Source organism: Mytilus trossulus, chromosome 1 (genome assembly GCF_036588685.1).
Source record: "Mytilus trossulus isolate FHL-02 chromosome 1, PNRI_Mtr1.1.1.hap1, whole genome shotgun sequence".
Lineage (NCBI taxonomy): Eukaryota > Metazoa > Mollusca > Bivalvia > Mytilida > Mytilidae > Mytilus > Mytilus trossulus.
This window is the reverse complement of record NC_086373.1, coordinates 9,525,963-9,551,817: the sequence shown is the minus strand read 5'-3', so window position 1 is coordinate 9,551,817 and position 25,855 is coordinate 9,525,963. Positions and strand designations below refer to the sequence as shown.

General features: G+C 32.8%; 1 protein-coding gene across 1 annotated transcript in view; it reads left to right on the top strand.

Moving 5' to 3' along the window:
• The window catches only part of LOC134714627 (MIP-related peptides-like), a 34,889-nt gene extending 23,279 nt beyond the window's left edge, over window positions 1-11,610 (top strand). The window contains exons 2-4 of the mRNA XM_063576027.1: window positions 6,445-6,528; window positions 9,128-9,659; window positions 11,338-11,610. Coding sequence (XP_063432097.1) covers window positions 6,445-6,528; window positions 9,128-9,659; window positions 11,338-11,341 — 620 coding nt within the window. The 3' untranslated portion in view covers window positions 11,342-11,610. The remainder of the gene's footprint in view (window positions 1-6,444; window positions 6,529-9,127; window positions 9,660-11,337) is intronic.
• The last annotated feature ends 14,245 nt before the right edge of the window (window positions 11,611-25,855 follow it).

Sequence of the window (25,855 nt, the reverse complement as noted above, 5' to 3'; positions counted from 1 at the left end):
CCACACATTTTTTAAACTAGATATCCCAATGATGATTGTGGCCAAGTTTGGTTTGATTTGGCCCAGTAGTTTCAGAGGAGAAGATTTTTGTAAAAGCTAACGCCGGACGACGACGGACGACGGACGACAGACGACGGACGACGGACGACGGACGCCGGACGCCAAGTGATGAGAAAAGCTCACTTGGCCCTTCGGGCCAGGTGAGCTAAAAAGAAGATGTGGTATGATTGCCAATGAGACAACTATCCACAAAAAAAACAAAATGACACAGACATTAACAACTATAGGTCACCGTACGGCCTTCAACAATAAGACAATGTAAAACAATTCAAACGAGAAAACTAACGGCCTCATTTATGTAAAAAATGAACGAAAAACAAATATGTAACACATAAACAAACGACAACCACTGAATTACAGGCTCCTGACTTGGGACAGGCACATTCATAAATAATGTGGCGGAGTTAAACATTTTAGAGGGATCCCAACCCTCCCCTAACCTGGGACAGTGGTATAACAGTACAACATAAGAACGAACTATAAAAATCAGTTGAAAAAGGCTGAACTCATCAGATGGACAAAAATACAAGTGGACGTGGCCGGGTACTTATACATCCCGACACTAAGAGACACAATGAACAGATTTGAGAGTACTCGCAGTTATCTGACAGCTAGTTCAAAGCCACTAACAACTAATAATAAAATCATGCATCTTAGACTAAACTATCAATCCGTACACATCCAACATCCAATGGATTTAGTGTAGATACGTCATAAACAGCCAGAGAAAAACATGACCTTGTGCAATGCCAAGTTACAGGTATCGTCAGCTTGTAGATCCATGAATATGTATATGTATTAAACATACTAGTAATATTTAGTTAGCTTTTGATTTACTGATAACAAAATCAATATTAATACCAATAAAAACAATATTCAATGATCTTATTACAGTATTGAATAGGTTACCTTTTAGAATAAGTTTATTTAATTGAGCGACAAATTTACATGGATCATTTCTAAATTTCCGGGCACGGTTAACAACATTTCCGTAAAAATGAGGATGTGCTATCCCGTTTGAAATAAAAAAAAATTACAGGCACAACCAATCTTCAAAACCAAATCTTTAAATCTATGGAAAAATTTAGTAAAGGTTTTAAGTAATTTATGGTAGAGATATCCCTGGTTAAATAATTTACCTGTAGTTCATTAGAAAATCAAAAACGTCACATTAGACACGGGCATAGCGAACAAGTTGTGAAATATAAACACCGTAAGATGGTGCCAAAGGAACATCACCATCTAAAAATGGAAAATGAACAATAGGGAACGAAAAATCGTCTCTTTTGTCGTTAATTTTAGTGAGGAGTTTCCCGTTTAAAACCGAAATATCTAAATCCAGGAAAGGACAGTTATTACCGAATAAATTGATTATTTAAAGTAAGTTCCTTGGGGTAAATTTCACCAGTATATATGTTATCTATAAATAACGACATAACAACAAAGTGATATACAGCCTTCTACAATGAACAAATACCATGCTCATAAAAAGCTTTTGAATATGCAATATACGAATTACAGAAACAAGCGATTCAGAAAAGCGATATTGCATACATAACTTTCCTCCAGTCCAGGTTTTTTTGCACGAAATTTAATACCGATAAATTTTATCTATGTTTTTTTTTTTTATTTATCACGAAAAGTCACACATATTAAAAAATGTTTGACAGATTAACAACGATTTTGAAATACGACCACTGGGTGTTAATTATTAATCGTAGAGGTGAGAACTTTGTCTTTCTAGGTCAAATAAGTCGTACAAGTGAGAACATTAGATAATTGGCTTTCTATGTCAATTAATGGGGCACATCGATTTGATTCAAATTCTCATATTTTATTTATAACACTGTTAAAACATTTTTCCAAACTATCAAAAGAATAGGTGGTCTCAAAAAGATGTAGTTTCGTTTTGTGTTATATGTTCATAATTAATGTTTATCGTCGTTTTAACATTTATGAGAGTGACTTTTTGTGGATCGAATCAGTTAATCAAATTATTTACCTTAGTTTCACTTTCAATATTGACATTATTTTCCTTTAAATAACCGTACACGGACAATGTATGAGTTATTCTTTCTCTTTCTACTGGGTTAAATTGGAGTTCACATAATACGGGTTTTAGAAGGTCGAGTTATTCACTTGCAAGTGAATAATTCATTTTCAATGTTTATTACCTTAATTTGACAAAATTGAACCATTTTAGCTGATAAAAGCAAATTATTATTTCACTATTTCACTTTCATTAATGATTCAACAAAAAAAATCTTACTTTTGATTTTTTTTTTATACCTCTTTATATTTCTCGTAGCTAGTGCCCCTTTAAGAATGACCTGATATCACATATTGTCAAAAATACTTAACCAACATATTAAAAAGGAAAACTGCGAGAAAAAAAATGAGAAGTTTAAGATTAATGGCTGGTGTCTTACGTAAGGAAAACAAAATAGCAGACAAGAAGTAATAATCGTCATTTTCCCGCCATATTTGAGTTGTTAATTGACATTACTTTCCACTGTGCACGTCTTGTTTTACACTTCATTAATCAGTGCTCTAATTGCGTAACCGTTCAAACTATTTACATGCAGTATTTATCAGAACCAGGAATCAATGCTAAAAGACAATTTTGTATGAATGTAGATAAATCCGACTTCGAATTATTTACTTCAGTCCAGATGACTTGGCGATTCTTTTACATAAGTAAACATCTCAAAAGAGACATGAGAACTGGTGGACAATTAGAAATTAAATTTTAATTGATACAGGCTACTTTTGCTACACCCGTCTGAAACGACAATTACTTTTTACATGTAAAATGTCATTGCTTAATTCTCTCGAGGTATACACATGACTGACAATCAAGTCGATTATAAGAAGTCATGATTTTAGTACGACAAAACATACGAAATATACCACTCAATGAAAGTACTGCAACACTTCCATTGAGGTTAATGAGCGAAAGCTTTGAGAGCTCATATCTTTGTAGAAAATTCCCAAAATAATATGAAATAAACAGCATTCATGTTTAAAGGACATTGAATAGGTTAAAGAATATTGAATCGATTTGTCGCTCCCATATTTTGTACGAGGGAAAAGTTAGCTTCATATGCAATCAATTATGCCATCAGATTCACTTCAGCATTTTAGATGGTATATGCTGTTGAAACCAGGCCACGTTCAATTTTTACATATTCTCAACGCTTGTGCATAGTGTAGCTGTTTAAAATTTGACCAACATTACTGTTGTACTTTTGAATATAAATGCTTAAGATAAAGTTGTTCTCGTCCTGAACATACATGACAAATTTGCCACTACGTAACCAACGTTACAAACAATCAGTTAAAGAATAAAAGACAAATATTGAAGACTAATCGACAGTTCGTTTTATTTTATTTTCAGCCAAAAGTTGTTGTGCTTAACTTTTGTTTTTTGATTGTACCCCTTAACGAAAGCTCTTTAATATACGTGTAAATTAAATTATAATTTTGTTAGACGTACGCATAGGAACACACTCAACTCAGTAATATATATAGTGTGCTTGAATAGAATGATAAAAGCAAAGCAATGAACAGAAGTGGTTTTGTATTATACTTTTTGTATATTATACTGGACATTAATTTGCATATATCGGCACATATGTCCATTGGGCAGGGCTTCTGTTGCCTCTTTTTAATATATCAATTAAGAGCTTAGAATTCAGGTACAATAATTTAAGATCATATATTTAACCATATATACATAGCGTGACCTATAGTTGTAATTTCTACGCCATTTGGTATCTTGTGGAGAATGGATTTTTCACATTGGCATTGATATTAAATCTTTTTATTTCTCTACATATGGATATTTCAGTTTATTGTTTGAAACGCAATATTTCCCTAAAAGCGAAAACACAATAAAAAGTAAAATCACAAAAATACTGAACTCAGAGGAAAATCAATACGGAAAGTCCATAATCACATGGCAAAATCAAATAACAAAACGCATCAAAAACGAATAGACAAGAACTGTCATATTCCTGACTTGGTACAGGCGTTTCCAAATGTAGAAAATGGTGGATTAAACCTGGTTCTATAGCGCTAACCCTCTCTCTTTAATAACAGTCTCATCAAATTCCGTTATATTTACATGATGCGATAAATAAACAGTCACAATTAATAAAATAGTCAAAATATGGGTACATCAGTCATCATCGCATAACTATTTTAAAAGGGACAATTTAACAGATTGCATAAACGGTTATTGCATAGTGAATAGTTCAAATAAACGAATGAATGAACTTCGCTCGTAAATATATATTGCAAGCTCGTGCAATAAACATATCTACTCGGGACAATATATATTTATAACTATTCATGCGATAACCCTATATCCTGGTTACGGACGTTTTAATAATACATGATACATTTGTTGTGTAAAGAATGGATTTATTTAAACTCTTATAGATATGATAGCAGTGTTAGTAAGACAATATCTTTTACACGCTATAAAAAATAAGTTAATTGTTCTACCGAGAGTGTGATGTGTAATTAAATCTGTACTTGCTTACACGACTTGTGGAAACCCCCTTCATTGCTAATCCGTCACGATATCAAGCATATTAAATTGGTATTAACTGAAAAGATTAAACAAAAAAATAAAACCACATTCGCATTAAGTCGTTCCATAACAAATTGGTTAATTTTGTCTATCCCATGGGTGAAATATATATATTTTATTGTTTTCTGTTGAGTATCAAAAGTTATTTTAATTAAGATCCATTTTGTTACATCTTGTGATCAATTTTATTTGGCAATCGCCAATGGCAGTGAGCACGGTTTAAGAACATCAGTTGTTCGACCTGTTAGTCAAATGCGTTTTGTTTAAATATACTCTTTCACTTTTTTTGGTCTTTTGGAAAATGATTGTTTGTGCCATATTGAGACCCTTCTACAACGAAATTTGTTTTGACATGCACACGTATAAAAATTGCGATTTTTATCCAACGCAATCATACGTTTTATCGTAGTTTTCAATTTAGACTTGTTTATATATATATAAAGTTAACGTTCCCGAAATGCCTTTTTTTAAATACAATTCGGGGCGTTACTCACGTGTTTTGAAGTGCGTGCGATAACTATTTCAGTAAAAACGATAGATGTATCAGTAAGATCGACACTTATTTCAGTGCATGCTATATATTTAAGGGTGTATGACACCTACTTCAGAACGATTGTCACCCATTTTGGTGCGTATGACATCTATCTTAGTGTGTACGACACCTATATATAACAGAATTATTATTTTAGTGTTTTAACGTGTTTAAGGTGGCTCGTGGGTACAAAAATTTTAGCAAAAAATTAAACCTTTATTGTTTCATTACTAATTTTATTTATTACACTATTAGTTGTTACTTTATGATATGGTACAAAAAACAAACCAAAAAAATGATTTGGTTTGGCCCAAGATGACTTTAAAAATTGAAAAAAATCCAAATTATCTCCCTTTGGTGCAAAAATGCCATTTTTTGGCCTTAAATTTGAAATATCTTTTTTAACTCATCGGTGACCTATATTTTTTATTATTGTTTTCAAATAAGCTGTAAATAAACTAAATAATTGTAAAATTTAACCGATTTCTTATATTAGGTTATTTTTTTATTTCGATATTTCCTCTTTTTCTCCTATTAGTTCAACAGAAAAAAAGGACATTAACAAAAATGTATGCTTCTTCCAGAGGCAGATTTTAGCTTAAATGAACGGTGACCCCACTTTTTTATTTCATTTTTCTTTTAAGTATATGATAAAGTTTATTTATGAAAAAATATAGCGAAATCCTATATTAGGAAAAAAAATTCATTTATACCCAGGAGCCCCCTTAAGTGCGTACGGAAACTTTTTCAGTGCGCATACTAAATGTTTCTGTGCGTCTGACATGTTTTTCAATGTGTACGGCACCTGTTTCAGTGGCATATGCCACATATTTTAGTGCAATTTAAACATGTTTCAGCGTGTATGAATGTGTTTCAGTGTTGTTTATTATTAAGTGTTATGGCTGTAATTAGTCTTGTCGTCATTTGTCTTTTTAAAAAAGTGTAAATTTTTTTCATACTTGACTCTTGGTATCTGCGTACTATTCTAATGCCACTGTACAGAATAATACTTTATATGTAACCATGTGTTACTCGTGCACAATAGCGCGTCGCATGCACCAAACGACAATTGATAAATTAAACATTTCCTGTAACTAAGAAAGTAGAGTATCATGCCGATCTTTTATTTAACATATTGAAAAAAAAATCAAAACAGGACAACGAATGGCATTTGTATGTTATAGTTAATATATTTTATTTTGTGTTTATTAAACCTTGATTGTTTACCTCACACTTATCTTGATTTTTTTTCCAGATATTCCGGGGCACAGAATGAATTTACCAACAACGTTTCTGACCATTTCATGTTTAATTGTAAGAACTTTCGCCAATGGAACAGGTAATGATGCTTTGTATTTTTGTATTTACATATTCATAATAATGATTGTGTATATTTTAACGTTTTGACCCGTAAATAACATCAAGTGAAATCTTTTAAAGGCAATGGATCGCTATATTTCTGATTTACAGTTTCAACATTGATATGTTTTGTAGGCATGTTTCAAAAATTATTGTTTATCTTACGCTGGTAATATGATAAAAGCGCAAAAAAGCTTAAATCGCGGCGAATTTTACCCATGAAAGTATCTTAATATGATATCAAAACAGATTACAAAACATCTTTCATTTATTTCTCATGTGATTTTGTTGAGATTTTTAAGTTCCAGGGAAACGACATAGCTATGAAGTCAAAGGGCGACTTCGTGACGTGACTTCATGTCATGGAAGTACAAAATGTTGAGTATAACAGATTGAAGAGGACAATATTGCACACAAAAGTCAAACATAGTTTATAGTAACTATAGTGTTTGGTCTATCAATATCTTTAGTAGAAATAACTGAACCAAGAGACTAAATATATTCTGCTTTACATACAAAATTCAGCGAATTAAACTTAAATGAGTTGACATACAGAGTAGAGCCGTAGCCGATGAGATCGGCTCACTCTAGAGGAAGTAGGGCTTTACTAAATAAAATGAGAATGGAAATTGGGATCATTTATCAAATTTATAAACCTGCATGTACATATGTTATGTACGGACGCTAACATGATGACATGTATATGAGAGCAAGAAACTTAAAGGAGTGTACATACAGAGCATGTACATATGTTATGTACGGACGCTTATATTTATATGGGAGTAAGAAACTTAAAGGAGTGTACATACAGAGCATGTACATGTGTTATGTACGGACGCTTATATTTATATGGGAGTAAGAAACTTAAAGGAGTGTACATACAGAGCATGTACATATGTTATGTACGGACGCTTATATTTATATGGGAGTAAGAAACTTAAAGGAGTGTACATACAGAGCATGTACATATGTTATGTACGGACGCTTATATTTATATGGGAGTAAGAAACTTAAGGGAGTGTACATACAGAGCATGTACATATGTTGTGTGCAGTAGATGCAGAACACTGGTTAATGCAAATATTTGCTGTTGGCTTATTCAACAGTATTCTAGACATGCTATAATAATAAAAATACAGATATAATGTTTTGCTCAAGAGTATTAAAACTCTTTGTCATACAAATAGCACAAATAGTGTATCCGAATTGTAATAGAGAGTACTATAGTCACTGTAATGCGATATTAAGTAATAGACGATAATTTGAAATCACAATTTGATCTTTATAGATGGCAAAGATAAACATTCTACCAGATTTTGAATGAATTTTTGATTTAACAATCCCTAAAATGTGATTAGCCTTGTTGAATATTTCATTACAGGGTTTGGAATCAGAACGGAAACTACGAATTTTCTCCAATATTTATATTATAGCAAATTGCAGCACACCTGTTAAGCACTCAATATTGCCAATATTTTTATGTTTTCACTTTTTCAATTGCGAAATAAGAGGCAATCACGTCAACATCTACAGTACTGAGAAATTGAAAGAAAAAAAAAGAAGAAAGAATTGCCTCTTACAATGCAATCACGCTATCTTAAGTTGTCATAAAAGGTAAAATTACGGAACTACAGTAATAGTTTCCTGAGTTTTATTGGAGTCTTATTTGTATCAGTTATGTCCTGTGATTTTATTTAGTAAAACAATTTACTTGATCATACTTCGCACTATATCGGCGTAAGCTTTATATTTAAGCATCGCCCTCTGTTTTGAATAAGTCTATTCTCAGTCGTTGCATAAGATGTGAAAACATATGAGCCATTTTGTCAATTCATTTAAAGGAAGTATATCGTAGAATGTATCCGATGATTTAACCTTCAGCGCGGCAAATAAGCTTACATTTCCGGTACTTAGACGGCATCATTAATATTGAATGTTGATTGGCTATCAATAGAGGTTATTTGAAACATACAGTTTTATATAGCAGTACTTTACTAATGTGCAAAATCTCTGCGTGGATTTAAGTCGTTTCAAATAGTCCTCCTTGCTTGGCTTTTCATGCCGATTTGTATTTTAAAAAATAACGTCTTTTAAACAAAATACCATACTACTGGTGGTAAAATTTAAAAATCAGATATACATGCAATAATTCTATAAATTGAAAGTTTACTTGAACATAGTAGTTACGGTTGATGAAATAAAGATAGAACAATGAGAACTGTATTGATGACAATCGCATTCAATTGTAAATGTCCTGTTCGTGTTATTTGTAAATATACTGATGTTTGAAAACAATCGTATTAGCGGGTAAATGACATTATATTAATCTGTGAATATTTAGTAACACTTTTTTTTTACAAAAAAATCACAGAATCATTGCCCGCTTATTTAACCAGATAGTATTTGTTTGAATTACATTGTATATTCAGTCAATAAAAAACAAAATATTAAGATCAGTGTATGCGCGTTCATAATACGATTATAAAGTTCGGCAGTTCAAAGCATTTTAAGCTGTAAAATGAAAACTACATTTGGTTATATTATTTCTAATTTTGTATCATTTCTTTTTGCATTGACAGGATTTGAACAAAGCGAAAGCGAAGATGCAGATCTTGCGCATACAATAAGGATGCGTGCTTCGCATATACCACGGTTTGTTGGTAAACGGACAATGGGCGAGGACGAAGTTGAAAAGTTACTTATAAAACAACAAGAAGAAAATGATGACCAAGAAGATGAACAAAAATTCTTAATAGATTTGCTCAAAAGTTATGATGAAAGTTTGTCTGAATCGCAACACCTTTCAGGGGATTTTAATACACACACTGATGCAGAGTCAAATTCAGAATTATCGCCATTTGAGAGAGAAGCGAAATGGGCTCCGAGATTTGTTGGCAAACGGCGGTCGCCTATGTTTGTTGGCAGACGGCGAGCACCTTTATTTATTGGAAAGCGCTACGCACCAAGATTTGTGGGCAAGCGAGGAGCACCAATGTTTGTAGGAAGGAGAGGATCCCCTATGTTTGTTGGACGGCGCGATTCCCCATTGTTTGTTGGTAAAAGAGAAAATGCTCGACCAGCTGATACTAGTTATTATGTTGGAGGAAAAAGGTCAGTTAATGCAGCAAGCGAATACGAGCAAAATAGCGCTAGTTTAAGCAGTGTAAATTTCGATATGCTAAACAATGATATAAAGAACAAAAGGGAAAGGGAACGGCTTTATTTACCTCAGGAAATGCAAATTTTAAATGGCCATCCCATGTTTTCTGATTTTTCAAAACGATTTGTTGTACCAGAATTTGTAGGGAAAAGGGAAGGCAACAGTTTGCCCAATATTGTTTCACAGAAGCGCTTTGACACTCCGTTTTTTGTCGGGCGGCGGCGCAGCGCTGATTTTGCATTAGATGATTTAAATCCAGGTTTAAGCTATGTAGTACCTACAATGCAACGAGAATTAATAAGTAATGAAAACAGAAGGACGTAAGTGCGATGTTGTTTGGTGGTCACAAATAATCCTAATGTCATATTAGAGTATACACGTACGCATGTGCGATTCTTGCGAAACGTTTTCGAGTTTCTCAAAAATATTTTGGCTGAAATATTTCAGTATTTGTGTTAATAAATAGATAAAGTCAAATAACTCGAATACGGTTTACAAGATACAGTATATGCACAAACAGTCAGCAATTACCTCTGCGGTTTTCGGGCGCACACGCACATGTATTGGGAAAGTATTATAATAGCATGCGCATGGCTATATAGGATTCAATATTGCAGGGCAAGTGTATATACAAGTGTGCTATATATCTATAATATACTGTATGTAATGTAATATATATTTATAATCACCGACAATTCTTTGTTTGCATTTCATTTTCTTAACCAATGAAATATTTTCTAACACTTTAATCTATTGTTATCTAATTATCTTTATAGATTTTTTTCCCCTGTTTTCTTAAAATGAAATTTGAAAATAACTTTAGACAGTGTTGCCCATTTGTTCTGCATTTTCCCTGTCCAATCATCCTTAATATCTTTATGACAAATATAAAAGTAATGTAAAAAAAATGTAAATTCTCTATGAATAATAAAAGATGAAAAGCAAAAACTTAAAAGGATAAAAAAACTGAATACTTCATGTTAAATTTTGAGTGTTAAAATGGTCAAAGTGTCGCAGATAAAATTGATATTTGATTTGTTTATTCTTTCTAAAACTATATTGTGAACAAATTATGTAAAATAAAGTTATGCATGAAATCATCAAATATTTGACAATATAGAACATGGCAGGAATGTTAATGTTTTGTAATACAACAAAGTAGTTTCTGCATCAAACATTCACTAAATTCAGGTTTTACGCCGATTGCTTTAGCCTCACTATTATATTAAGGCAAGAAACCCGTATCATGGAATTTGAATTTGAGCAGGCCCCACTATACACACATTTGGTTTTTTTTTACAAAGAATTGTCTAAGTTTGTTGTTGTATATCATAATCATTTTGTTTGTTTGTCAGGTTGATATTAATTGTCGAGGGAAGTATATCTTAATTTTAAAAACTTAAGTATCTTTCACTTTTATACAATTATTTCTTTATGCTTAGTTATTTGTTCAGAGAAATATTGACCGAATTCATTTGTTAATATTCATATTTTGCTACAGAATTAGTTTATTTTCCATGGCATTTTTAACAATTTAACGAATAATTTAGAATTTAGATATAATACAATGCATTTTATTTTACTAACCTTTCTCAATTAGTTATTATAATTATATTCTTCATATTGTAGATGATCTAGGCGATTCTGACGCCGTAGACCGAGCTCTCCAAATTTCTGCTAATCTCCTCACCACACCCGATAATGACTCGCCTCCGTTAGACATTCCATATCTTTCTAGTGTCAAGTATCTGGAAAATGGCAGACTACCAAGTATTCAATCCTTAGCTTTTACGGATCCCGGTCAGGACGATGAAAAAGAAGAATTAAAAAAATATTTTGAGTTTTTAGGGAAAAAAGACAAAAAATATGCCGAGTTTATTGGTAAAAGAATGAGCTGGAAACCCTTTCAAAGTAGCGTCAGTCAAAAGCGCGGTATGGAATTCATTGGCAAAAGAAACATGGAATTCTTAGGAAAACGCAATACTATTCCTGTAGATAAACGATACATGGAATTTCTTGGGAAACGCGCAATGGAATTTTTGGGTAAACGCACAATGGAATTTCTCGGTAAACGTTACCCTTCATACAGATATGGAAAATTACAACAAAGACGCCGCGGAGATTGGATTGGCTAAATATTCATCGTTTGTTTACTAAACGTTTTAAGTAGCTAAATATGGGTCCGGTTATATCCGAAAGTTCTAGATATTATTGCTTTTGTAAATATTTCCCATCAAATCATAACTCATTATGCATTCAGATTTTATTTTAATGTTCTTTTTTGCGTTGTATCGTGTACATACATAGTTTGTTAATAATGTTTCGGGTGCGACGAGTGAGAATAAAAAGCTAAATTTGGATATTTGATTTTTAATAATGCCTAAAGACTCCCATTTTATATATTCATTATCTATGTATCAGCAGTTTTAAGTACTTTGAGCTAGCTTTCAGCATTTGGGAGCATTCTTTGATGCGATACATTTTATTATTATTTTACAAGATAGGATGTAATTGTTACAATATGTAATTTTGATTGTACGTTTTTTTTTTATATGTTACTCTTATTATTCCTTTGATTGAGGTTAAAATGGAAAGTATTGAAATGAAGAATGAAAAGAAGCTATCCTGATTCTTTATTTTCACACTCCGATACGAAGATGATTTTTGCTAACTAAATATTTTTGATGACTGTGCTGGACGCATCTATCACGTTAAAATTTAAATAAAGGATGCAACTAGAACTCTTGAAATTGAAAAGAAACTTTGGTTAATAACACAGCTTTACGACAAAAGAGACGATTTCCCCGACCCATCTGTGAATGTTCAGAGTCTGCATACGTATAATATATCTCTCAATTGGTACTTTATTCCAGAGCGTGCAATATAGCGTGCATACATATTATATATCTCTCAATTGATACTTTATTCCAGAGCTTGCATTTTCTGTCATGATTGCCTTGATAGAGAGTTGCTGGTTACAAGGAATTTTGGAAACCAATAGTTCCCAGTGGGGAAATTCAAATCAATCCTTCGAAAATTTTACGGCAGATATCATGAGTTGGTTGACCATTAAATGATATTTATTTCAAAGATGACGACAAATGTGTTTCCACTGTCGTAACCAATTGAGTTATCACTGGGTTTGTAAAGTTAACATTATCAGAAAGACTGTTGCCATGTGAGCAAGATCCGATTACCCGTCAGTCAACCCTGATATTCTCCGTTTTTAACGGGGTTCGTGTTGCTCCGTCTTTGGTTTACAAAGTTGAGTTTTAGATACTGTGTTTTGTCTGTTGATCGTTTTTGTCCATAGCCATGGCATTGTCAATTTGATTTCCTACCTTTCTTCTCAGTTTTGTGTTCCAAAAATCTACTTTTACCCTACTACTACATGTTGACATTGTCTTGAATTTTCATGTATTTTGTCTTACTGTATTTGGTAGTAAGGGAATTTGATATTATCTTTGGTCTCCTCTGTAACATTTATCCAGAAGTTTCTAGGTTAGGAGGTGATTGACATATAGTATGGACTGAATGTTGAGTGACCTATAGATGTCTTTTCTGTTTTTGTGTCGCTGAGTAGCAGTATATCAGCCTCAATGCCCTATACGTAATTATAATTACCGCATGTTAAATCTTTGAATTCTGTTTTACATCTAAACAGCTGAACATTTAGGTTTCAAATGTGCAATCACATGCGATTTTGATGACCCTAGATGTTCTTTTAGTCATATGGATCAACCCATGTACAAATGTTTTTTTCTAGATCATTTTTTTCACGATTACAGACATTTCACTAGTAAAGCAGTCTAAGTTAAGTCACTGTGTTATTGTTGCGTTTAATCTTCCCGGGTTTCAATTATTTTTTTCTTAATATCAATGTTCACGTTTGTTTTGTTTTATATAAAGTGGTGTTTACACTTCATAGTAGTTAAGGAAAAAAATCAAGATTTTCAGCTCGCTGGAATGATCTTTATAAGGAACACTCGTTATTGAACGAATGATATATATAAAGTCTAAAACCATTAAAATTAAAAAGGGGTCAAAGTTATGTTATAAACAAACGTCAATGAGTCGGCAACCCAACAATATAGTTATTTCATATATGCGTTTATAATAAAAAGAAGAAGATATGGTATGATTACCAATGATACAACTCTCCACAAGAGACCAAAATGACACAGAAATGATCAACTGTAGGTCACCGTACGACCTTCAACAATGAACAAAACCCATGCCGCACAGTCAGCTATAAAAGGACCGAAATGACAATGTAAAACAATTCAAACGAGAAAACTAACGGTCTAATGTATGTACACAAAATGGGTTAAGGCGCCTCTATACTAGATCCGTTGGATGTGTACTGATTGATACTTAGTATTGGAGAACATGCTTTATGTTTAGGTGTATTTGTTTTTTTAACTAGCTTTCAGTAACTGTCGATACTTTGCTGTCGATGTATTGTGTCTATTGTTTTTATGGTTTTTGTGCCTCGTACCGATTTTTCGAGTTAATACAATAGCAACTGATTTTTACAGTTTGTTCGTATGTTGTGCTGTTACACTACTGTCCCACATGAGGAGAGTGCTAAGCGTTAACAAACATTATTTTAACACCGCCATATTATGTGTGAACATGTCCAAAGTCAGGAACCTGCAGTCAAAGGTGTCCCATTGTCCGCTATTACCTTGTTTAATCTGCTCTGCATAACTTGGGTTAAACATTTGTGTATAAAGTGAAACCCAATTATCTGCAATCAAAACCAAATGTCTTATGGACAGAAATAAACAAAGACACAACGACAACCACCGATTTTATAGGGTTAAATTATAACGAAGAGTAATATTCAGAAGAGAAAAACATCGCAAAAATATATAAATCACCAATGAAAAACATATAGCACCATACTATTAGGTTTATATGAACAGAATCTCTTTATTTTTTTATATCAAACCCCAATTTACAGGTTAAAAAATACTAGATGATAAATCCGAGTTCTGTACACAATAACCGAACCTATATTTGCCAATATTGTGAACAAGTTCATCGATAATTAAATCGGAGTCATATTTTGAAAATTTGCAAAATTGTATAAAAGAGGTACGAAAGATACAAAAGGGAAAGTCAAACTCATAAATCTAAAACAAACTGACAACGCCATGGCTAAAAATGAAAAAGACAAACACACCGTGTAGAACGCCACATGTGGGGTGTCGGCTATGTTTGACACGGGGTGGCAATTTCGAAGCGATGAAAAACTGTCAAAGTAAGTTCAAGTATCAAAATTTCTTCATCTAGAATTCTTAGTACCATATAATGTACTGCACGGAAGGAACTAAAACACAATCTATTTCCTGCAAGCAAAATCAGTCGTTTTCAGTGTTCTGTTTTCTCAAACACCTCTCCCTAGTTTTCCGTGTTGCAGATTTTGAGGCTTCATATGCAAATGTCTGGATAAAAACTACTTTAGACGACTTCCCTCTGCATCATTTTTATAGAATTGAATTCCCATTATGGAATTCAACAAAATGCTAGCATCATACTTAAAATTAATTGGTTTTAAAACTAGTTTTTTATCAAAATATAAAGTGTCGCTCGGGGTGTCAGATTTTGCATCTCAAGGGGTAGAGGCTTCCAATAAAAAACGAATAGATTTGCATATGAATCGTGTAAATTTGTCTTTTGTCTGATCCTTATTAATTCAAACACAACTCCTATATTATGATAACAAAAAAAAAAATATCTTAATTTTGTCTGCTTTATTAGTCATATAAAACATATGCTTTTGATTCCGTAAATAGTAATAAAAAAAATCACAGGTGGAAAAAGATTTCTTTTTCTTTTCAGTTACTATCACGGTCAGAAAAAAGTCACTGGTGTGGCTCAATGCACCGAAACATGGTGAAAAATCAAAGAGCAGACCTCCATATATAAGATTTTACCGAAGCTACCAACAGTCAAACTCCATCAGAGTTCATCATCAGGCTCCTATCGAAAGCGGACGTACTCACCGCAAAAAGCTCTCACTCCAAAACGAATTCGGTTACTCTCGTCAATGAAACTCTCACCAGCATCTTTATCATCAAATGGCAATACAGCTCCGAGGAGACCTGCAGACGATGACACTTCTATTCTTGACTATTTCAAAACAGCGATTCAAAATCTCGAAAAAAAAATTTGCTGCTGATTTCTAATTTTTATCCAAATGGTAAGTTTGATAGGTGTATCAAAAAGTATTGAACATATGACAGAAAGCTTATGTGGGCGCAGAATGGACAACCCTCAAGACGAAGAAATAAGTTTTGCAGTTTCAAGTCATAAGATACTATCAGACTTCATCGCCATGGACTTTGATACTAAGAATCCTTACGTCTGACCTTTGTTTAAAATATCTTGGTTCTAACATTGAAACATTTCATCATGTTCCAAGAGGCTGACATGGTTTCTTTGATACAAGATGTGTACTGTGCTTTCATTAACATAATGGGAGTTTGTTCCAAATATATCACTGGCACTAGAAAGAACCGAGTTGATACAAGAAAGGCAATTTCCACAAAGTTCCGTTAGCTGATACAATGAAACACTGATCACAAACACAAATCTCGATTAATGCCAATTGTCGTCCGCCATTCCTTAAAACTTTAAATTTTTTGGCGGATGGTGAGCTCTTTACGGCCTTTCAATCGTAGACCTAAATCTTTAGGCGCCTCATGTGCTCTTTGACAAAGAAAAAGTTCCAAAAACTTGTCTATATCCAAGAATTATTTGCTTTGTATTTATTTGGTCTTCTGGTAGTGTTTTTCTTTCCTTTAATTTTTTTCATCTTCTAAACTGTCAGCACATAACATAAACTAATAATTTTGTTGGTTACCTAACATTTTCAATACAGGCAAAAGAATGCCTGGTCACACTTTTGGATATCAAGGTCCATGGCGATGAGGTCATTCTTTGGGATATAAATATCTATTTTGAAGAGGTCTGATAGTATCTTTTGATTTAAAACTGCATAACTAATTCCTGCATCTTGGGGATCACCCATTCCTCGCTTACACAAGTTTTCGGTAATGTATCCAATAATTTTTTATCCACCCATAAACTATAAAAAATTACCTAGAAAAAGTCTGTAGCGAGTTTTCCTAAACCTCTTCAGTATTTGTTTCCCGATACCATAGTTCTGATGTTATTTTTTGACATAACTCTGACCGTCCCAAAGAAAGTCGAGGAGAAGATTGTCGAAAGGATATTTATTTGTTTTTATCGTTCGATTAAAAGATAGAAAATCAACAGCCATATATATAAAGTTTTTTTAAGATTTTGAATCGCTTTTTAAAATTGTTGAGAATAGAGTGTCTTCGGCTTCATGTCTCCTTCAAGCAGTATGGTTATTTGATGATAAAGATGCTGATGAGGTTTGCATTTGAGAGAGTAAACCATTTCGTTTCGGACGGAGTTGTTTTTGCAGCATGCACAGACGATTTTGAAACGAACCTGATGAAGACCTTTGATGCCAATGATAGAGTTTGACTGTTGGTGGCTTTGGCAAAATCTTATATGGAGGTCTGCTGTATGATTTTCCTCCATGTTTTGGTGCATTGAGCCACATCAGTGACTTTTTATCTGACCATGAAAGTGACTGAAAAGGAAGAGGAATAATTTTCTTGCTTCAAATCAAAATATTTTGATTCATGTTTAATTATTTATGAAATCAAAAGCACATGTCTTATATGACTAAAAAAACAGTCAACATGAAGCTCTTTCAGTTTTTTATTTGTCGTCATGACATAGCAGATGTGTTTGAATTAAAAAGGATCAGACAAAAGACAAATGTACACGATTCATATGCAAATCTATTCGTTTTTTATTGGAAGCCTCTACCCCTTGAGATGCAAAATCTGACACCCCGAGCGACACTTTAAATTTTGATGAAAAAATAGTTTTAAAACCAATTAATTTTAAGTATGATGCTAGCATTTTGTTAAATTCCATAATGGGAATTCAATTCTATATAAATGATGCAGAGGGAAGTCGTCTAAAGTAGTTTTTTATCCAGAAATGTGCATATGAAGCCTCAAAATCTGCAACACGGAAAACTAGGGAGAGGTGTTTGAGAAAACAGAACACTGAAAACGACTGATTTTGCTTGCAGGAAATAGATTGTGTTTCAGTTCCTCCCGTGCAGTACATTATATGATACTAAGAATTCTACATACAGAAATTTTTATATTTGAACTTACGTTGACAGTTTTTCTTCGCTTCGAAATTGCCACCCCGTGTCAAACATAGTCGACACCCCGCATGTGGCGTTCTACACGGTGAAACAGAAAAACAATAGTACACATGACACAACATATTATAAGTGTTGATATTTTTCTTCAATGGAAGACAGTAATTCGGCCTCCAGATGTTTTTGGTTTTTGCGTTGTTGGATTGATATCTCATGGACGTATGGTATGACCCACTCATCATTTTATTCATATTTATGTCATTAGCAAATGGTTTGATTTTTGATATATTTGTTTCACATAGAAAAGAGAAGTAATTTATTCTCTTTAAATAAATTTATTTTCTTAACAGATTCGTGTAAAAATTAACAAGTGTATCCCATGAATAATTGAATGAGCTTGAATTAAGAACAAATTGAACGTCTGCTACCGATGTCAGTGCTCGTGTACGTAGTGTCTAAAAAAAGGTGTGTGTATGTCCTAGGGACGGAACTATTTATAAGCCATGTACAAGTACGTACACAGTTTCTATGTTCATTAAAGTAATTAGAGAACAACCAAAGCCATCCAAGGTCAAAAATTCTGAAGCAGTTCAAACCTCAATTTAGTGCAACACATTAATATTTATAAAATTTATAAAATGAACATAGTTATTAGAAAATTGATGATTTTAATAATGTTGGACGGAAGAATGTCACATTGGGACTGTTGACGCGCGAACAATCTTCTAATGAAAAGGATGATACGATCAATAGTTGTTTTTTTTACATTGGAAACGATACTGATTAAAAAATAATTTGAAACCTCAATCGTAATATTTTGGAAAACATCTGTTCACCTATTGAACTTGAAATAAACATTGAAATGCACATTGTCTTATTTTCATTATTATAAAAAAAAAGATGAAATTGCATTTCTAGAAGTTAGTTACACTGGCATCTAATAATTCTTGTCTGATCGAGTGTTACTATGAGAAGGGATAATAATATTTTTTGTAAGTTTATTTTTTACTTTAATCTCTTTTCGTTATCAGTTTTAATAGAAAGTATTTATGAACATAATTTAGTAATCGGTAGTATCGTTTCGGAGAACTTGTCAGTGTTTGGAGAGTTCCATTTGTTAGAAAAGGTTAGAAATATTTCCAACAGATTATCCACTATGAGTAAGAGTGCATAGAAATATGGGGGTCATCTTATTCTCTACTCATGATCAAACTCTTTATTTTTCTAAAGCTTGTTCATTTTCCAATTTAGTAGCTTTATTTCTACGTTTATGTTGTTTAATGCAAACACATAGATATAAGATGTGGTATGATTGTTTAAAGGCAACCACTCCTCCAAAAAATAACTATAAGTAAACATGTTCGGCCTTCAAAACGAACAAAAAAAAACCCAAACAATATAAAACTGTAATAGGCATCGGAATACTGAATGTGAAACAATGAGAAAAAACCATATGGACAATATTCATGTCGATTCCAATATTTTCATTTATATCTTATACAATTTTGCAAATCCTCAAAATATGACTCCGATCTAATTCTCAATGAATTTGTTCACAATATTTCCAAATATAGGTACGGTTATTTTGTACAGAACTTTAAAGTCAAAAGAAAAAACAGCAGAAAATTACTAACGAGCTAGTTATCTTATTTGGGATAGACACACGAACATACGGCGATAGCAAAGTATTTTTTCAGGATCTCAATTCTCTTTGGTTTGGGCCTATGAGCTGAATATTCATCTATTAAAAAACACTCTAACCTGTCATCACTGAGGTTGTGAGTTCGAACCATACACACATTTTGCAGGAGCGTTCGACTCCAATCTTTTAAAATTAACTTGGATTGCTAGTTTATATATCAACGGTCGGTGATTCATTCATGATATCCGGCTTCATCTACCCAGAGTGATTAAAGTGGCGTTTAACACCAACAATCAATCAAAAACCTTGTTAAGTATCTTGATATAACAAAAAGTCATATGAGAAAATACAATGAAAATCAGTTCGAATGAGCTAAGATATAGATAATACATGTACCAGTATAATAGACCGAAGTCACGAATGAACGCGAACAAACATTGGAGGATGAACCACTCTTTATTGTATTGGAGACGAAATTAACTATCCCTATCAACTATTTTAGAGGAATTTACTTCCTGGTCCCAAGAAATGGAAATAAGTTCAGACCAAACGTTAGGAAACTTTCACAGAAATAACATTTCTTCATTTTTTCAAATCTTTTTTTCAAAGTGTTTGAATTGGTAAATAACGAGCGGAATATTCGATCATTTTTTATACCGATGGCCTGCATTCTGTTATGCAATGAAGATATTTTAACAAGTGATATAGTGATTGTGGCATTGGCAGAACTTTCGATTCAAGCTTTGTTAGCAGTTGTTAAATGTAATTACAGGACTGTTTGCTTAGATCTATCTTTATTATTGTGTTCTGTAACATTGTCGCCTATTTTACGTCTCCTTTTTGTCCCATTGCTTCAACAAAGAAAAATGTGTGTTCGCATTTCTTTTTGTGTTACAACGGGTCGAATTGATAAACACATTAGCAATGTTAGGGCATTTTGCTGATACCCTTTACACCACCCGGGGGGGGGGGGGGGGGGGGCTTAACTTCGATATTTTCTGGTAGGGTGTGCCATTTTTGCCTCAAAAAACGTACCCATTTTAATATAACATTCACTGAAATTCAGTACCTATAGTTATATAAATATTTAAGAAAGAATGACCTATACTTATATACAATATTTAAAATATAACCCATGGTTATATAAGCACTAACTCATCATCACTCATAGTTCATAAATATACCAGTTATCCTTAAGTTTTTATATATGGATTGACATCGTTTGGTGCACATATATTTTATCGTTATATATACGCATGGATTGTTATTAAAGATCAAATTAGGAGACAAATTTCCGGGGTTCATTTGGGAACTTATTTGAAAGGTGAACTTTCAAATGAATTGATTTATTTAATATAATAATTGACCATTAATAATGTAAGATTCTTAATAGCATATTTATATATGATATGCAGATCATACAACAAATCAATATACAGTTATCAAACGTAAATGCATTTTAATATAGGATGTCATTAAAAAGGAGGATCATTTTTATATAAAATCTCGCAAAATTAGGACCCATATTTTTGCACATCCCCGTATACCCAATAATAGGAAGTTACCCCCTCGTGCTTTACACAAAAACTATGATAGTTATTTATTACAATAGATGAAATGGGTGAAACTGGGAAAAGGGCAGAAAAATCAGGTTGTTTTGAAAAGCTAATTTGCTGGTTTTATACATTGTATAATTGTAGTAAATAAAAAGTCAAACAAAAGTACCAAAACTATTGGTCCGTACGAGACAAAACCAACAAAACCTGCAACCAATACCACCATACTTCTTAGAAAAATATATTTCGAAGTCACTATATAAGCACGAGGAATGAAATCGCAAATACAAAATTTCTACACTTAATTAAAGGGGCACTAGCTGTCAAATTCATATTCACTGATTTGACTCAAATTCTCATATTTGATCAATATCCATGTAAAACATTTATCCAAACAAGAATGTGTCCATAGTACACGGATGCCCCACTCGTACTATCATTTTCCATGTTCAGTTGACCATGAAATTGGGGTCAAAACTATAATTTGGCATAAACATTAGAAAGATCATATCATGGGGAACATGTGTACTAAGTTTCAAGTGGATTGGACTTCAACTTCATCAAAAACTACCTTGACCAAAAACTTTAACCTGAAGTGGGACGAAAGAACGGACGAACGAACGAACGGAGGCACAGACCAGAAAACATAATGCCCCTCTACTATCGTAGGTTGGGCATAATTATGAAAAGTCGAAAATAAACAATTAACAGAGCATGGGATCGATGATATGTAGCTTCGTTTCGTGTGAATTTGAGTCTTGACGCTATATAGTTAACTATCGACTTGACCTCCAAATACCTCCGATGGTCATATCTATAGCGATATAAACATAATTTAAAGATATGAATAGAAAGTGATCATCGTTTTACCCGTATATTAATGATTTTGTGAATCGAATCAGTCAGTCAAATGATTTACCTTTGTTTCACTTTCAATGTTGATATTCGTTTCCTTTAGATAACCGAACACGCCCAATTCATGCGCTATCCATCTCTAGCTAAGGGTTAAAATTAAAGTTCACATGAATACGGATTCAATGAGGTCGAATTGTTCACTTGCAAGCGAATAGTTCATCATCAATGTTTCACAGCATAAATTAACAAAGTTGAACCATACTGGCTGCTGAAGGCGAAATATTATTTCACTCTTTCACTTTCATTAATGTTTGAAAAAGAAAAATCATACTTTAGAATTTTTATATATCTAGTGCCCCTTTATGCTAATCACTTAGTTCAAACATTAAAGATAAGAAATCGACGTAAAACGTATCACATGAAGACACATGCATACACCACGTGTGTTTTTTTTTAAATACAACCTTCGTAAGATATAATCACAAATTAGAATGACAATTTAAAACATCAGATAGCTCGAAAACCATTTTTTTCTTCTTAAAGACAGACAAGTATGTATTGACGGGCGACATACATTGGCGATAATTTGAATATGGCAAGCCTCACATTTAAGCAAATATACCTGATATTACCGGAGTTTTTCCCTGTGATGTTATTCTATGAATAACCTGAATTTTTATAGTTTAGATTTTAGGAAAAATGAGCTATCTCGTTATTTGTATTTTATATTTTTTTTCGTTTATTGTTTTTTTCATTTCTTATGTGGATGAAAATATTTTAGAGAAGACTTCGGTCATATCAAACGTAAGCTTAGCATTGCGTGATTCTCATAGTAAAAAATTCCCCCTCAAATTAGACATATGGGCCTTTTTAAAATCCCTTCAAATTATAAGTAAAACATTCCAATAAGCATAGGAACTACTTTTATTGTTTTACATTAAATATGTCCCCACTCAGTATCTTTAAACATTCGATACTAAACGCATATAGCTTTGCTTCATTTTAACACTTAAAGAGTCAGTGTATCTTGCTGGCCTAGATTTTCAACTATCTACGCCTTTATAGTTTAAAAATAATCTTGTGGTTAACAGCTCTAGAATGAATTGATGTCATTTTGTTTTGGTCTTTAAATCTCATATATACTTTTTTCATATTTTTAATACTCATAAAAAGAATATTCATTGCTACTTACTCGTCGGCCATTTGATTGCCGATGTTAAACCAGTATCTTTTTTATTGTCTCTTATTCCCAATCGTAACTTTTAATACGTCAAACCAGTGCATTTCGGGAAAAGTTCCAGTTTTTCTATATGGCATCCATATTTTTGTCTTTTTGCCTTTATTACAAAGACAGGAATTATAATAATGATAAGAAACAGTAATAGCCAATCATTATGAAAGTTCGATACGATATTTTGAATGAGAAATAGTATTTTTTTTTAAATCATAAGAAAATCACAAAATCGGACTCGAAATGAAAAAAATTCGATTGAAACCAGACTGTCGAGATCCTATATAACTACAAAAGAGGTTTCCAGACAGTATATCATTTCATGATTAGATAGTATTTGTTCGCCCCAAAGCAATTATAAAAAAATCATCAGATATTTATAGATTATCGTTGATCATCTCAACGAGATTGATTTTTCTCGCTTGAGCTGGAACAGCGAAAGTGAGAAAAGCAATCGAGTTGAGATGACCAATGATAATCTGTTTATCGCTATTTTACCTATGACGACGTTGTCAATTTCAATGTCAATTTCGTTAGCAACGCCACGTGGTCTCCTTAGTTTCTAGCGATAATTTTTCCATCTCAAGCGAGAAGCATGATATGAAAATTATCACAAAAAAGATCAAAGGAAAAATGCACAAAATAGCGATAATATTAGTTACATATTGTGTTAGTGACCTAATACGATATATACGGGGTCAGTAAGTTCTATATGGGATGAGAGCGAAGCTCAAAAACATGCTTCTGTCCAAGTTTGGTAGAAATCCTGGACATTTTAAGAAGGATATTAAAATTACAAAATCTTTAACAACAGTGTGAATATTTGTGGACGCTGTCGCCCACGACGGAATATCTCTCTTTTGCGAAAAAGTCGCAGGCTCAACAAAATCATATACAAGCAGGCTTCAACAACGATTAATCTTAAAGCGACCTAGACATCAATCGATTTCCACTTTATATTTGCTGCCTGAACTAAAAGAAACCATACCTTACATAAAACGATTGACTTTCAGTTACATTTACTTTATCTTCTGAGTAGTGACATGCTACTAATAACTTAAATGGACGAATTATGTTAATGGCTGTGTTAACTAATTATTCCGTGAAATTGAAAGTTTTGTCTGATTCGGAAGTTAAACCCTCTGACTGGCAGTTGTATTTTGTTATCAAAAACTTTGACATCCAACTATACGGTAATAATTTTGCTCATTGTTGAGGTAATTGCGGTTATCTACATTGTTGTCTAAAACTCTCAACTTCGGTCTTTTGGCAGAAAGATGTCTCAATAGCAACAATGTCTTCGTCATTTGAACTCTGGTGGATAGTTTTTCAAATATCAACATTAAATTTTATTTGTACCCATACAAATCATTATTATATTCTGTGTACAATTTATTCACTTATCCATGTTTTTATTGATTTTTGTTTGTTTTCAGAACTTTAAAGATTGCACAATATCTTGTCCATGTTCATATAAGTACTCTAAGGTGAAGTTGCTGTATGGTTTCTTTATTTGTAGGTGTTTAGTAATTTGATCTCGATATTCAAAAGTTTGAAGCTTATACTATTTTTATAATACGTCACCAGTGTCTGATCAGAAATTTGTTACCAGTGTTTGATCAGAAAGTTGTTACAAGTGTCTGATCAGAAAGTTGATGATCCAATGTTATGTCAAAAAACGTCTAAACGTGTTTCTCAAAATTTAATTAGAAGATACCAAGAGCTTGCTGATAAACATTCCGTATCAACTTCATAAATAATACACGATGGTCTTGAAGTGTAGATTCTGGGTGATGGTGTTGTGTATCGTCATGGTAAAATGTTATATTAAACTCTTATTTGTCTTTGTGAATGTTGCTTTATCATTTTTAACAATGAAACAGTACATGATTTAACTAAGAATTAAGTCAAATAACACCATGACCAAAAGGAAAAACGACAATTAATATTACAAAACATTGAGCAAAGCCTAAACAACGTATACGCAAACAAAAAAAGAACATAAAATAATGTCTCAATAAAAGACTTCAATTTCGCCACATTCTGTAGGTGCCTTTCCAAAATTCAGAGTCTGTAATTCAGTGGCTTTCGTTTGTTTTTGCATATAAATGATATGCCAAATAAAAATTGATAAAGTCGTCAACAAGTCCTTGGGAATCAGGGATTAATGTACTTGTTAAAAAAAAGGGATGGATAGAAACGTTTCTGTGTTGACTATCGTAGGTGAAATAAAGTTTCAACCAAAGATGCATATCCTCTTCCTAGGATTGACGATTCGTTGAATCAGTCCCCCGCAGCAAAGTTTTTCAGTACTTTTGATATGGGTTTTAAAAAAAAAGTAGAAGTCGAGGCTAAATAAAGGCATCAGTAGTATACCGCTGTTCAAAACTCATAAATCCATGGACAAAAAACAAAATCGGGATAGCAAACTAAAACCGAGGAAAACGCATTAAATATAAAAGGAGAACAACGACACAACACTAAAATGTAACACACACTGACACGGACCAAGCATCAGACAAAATCCTACGTGAATAACAATAATAACATCAAAAACAAATCCATGAATTTGGGATTGACAAGTACCGTGACACGTCTTATCGCAATGTGAATTTACACTCAAAAATAAGAGAAAACAA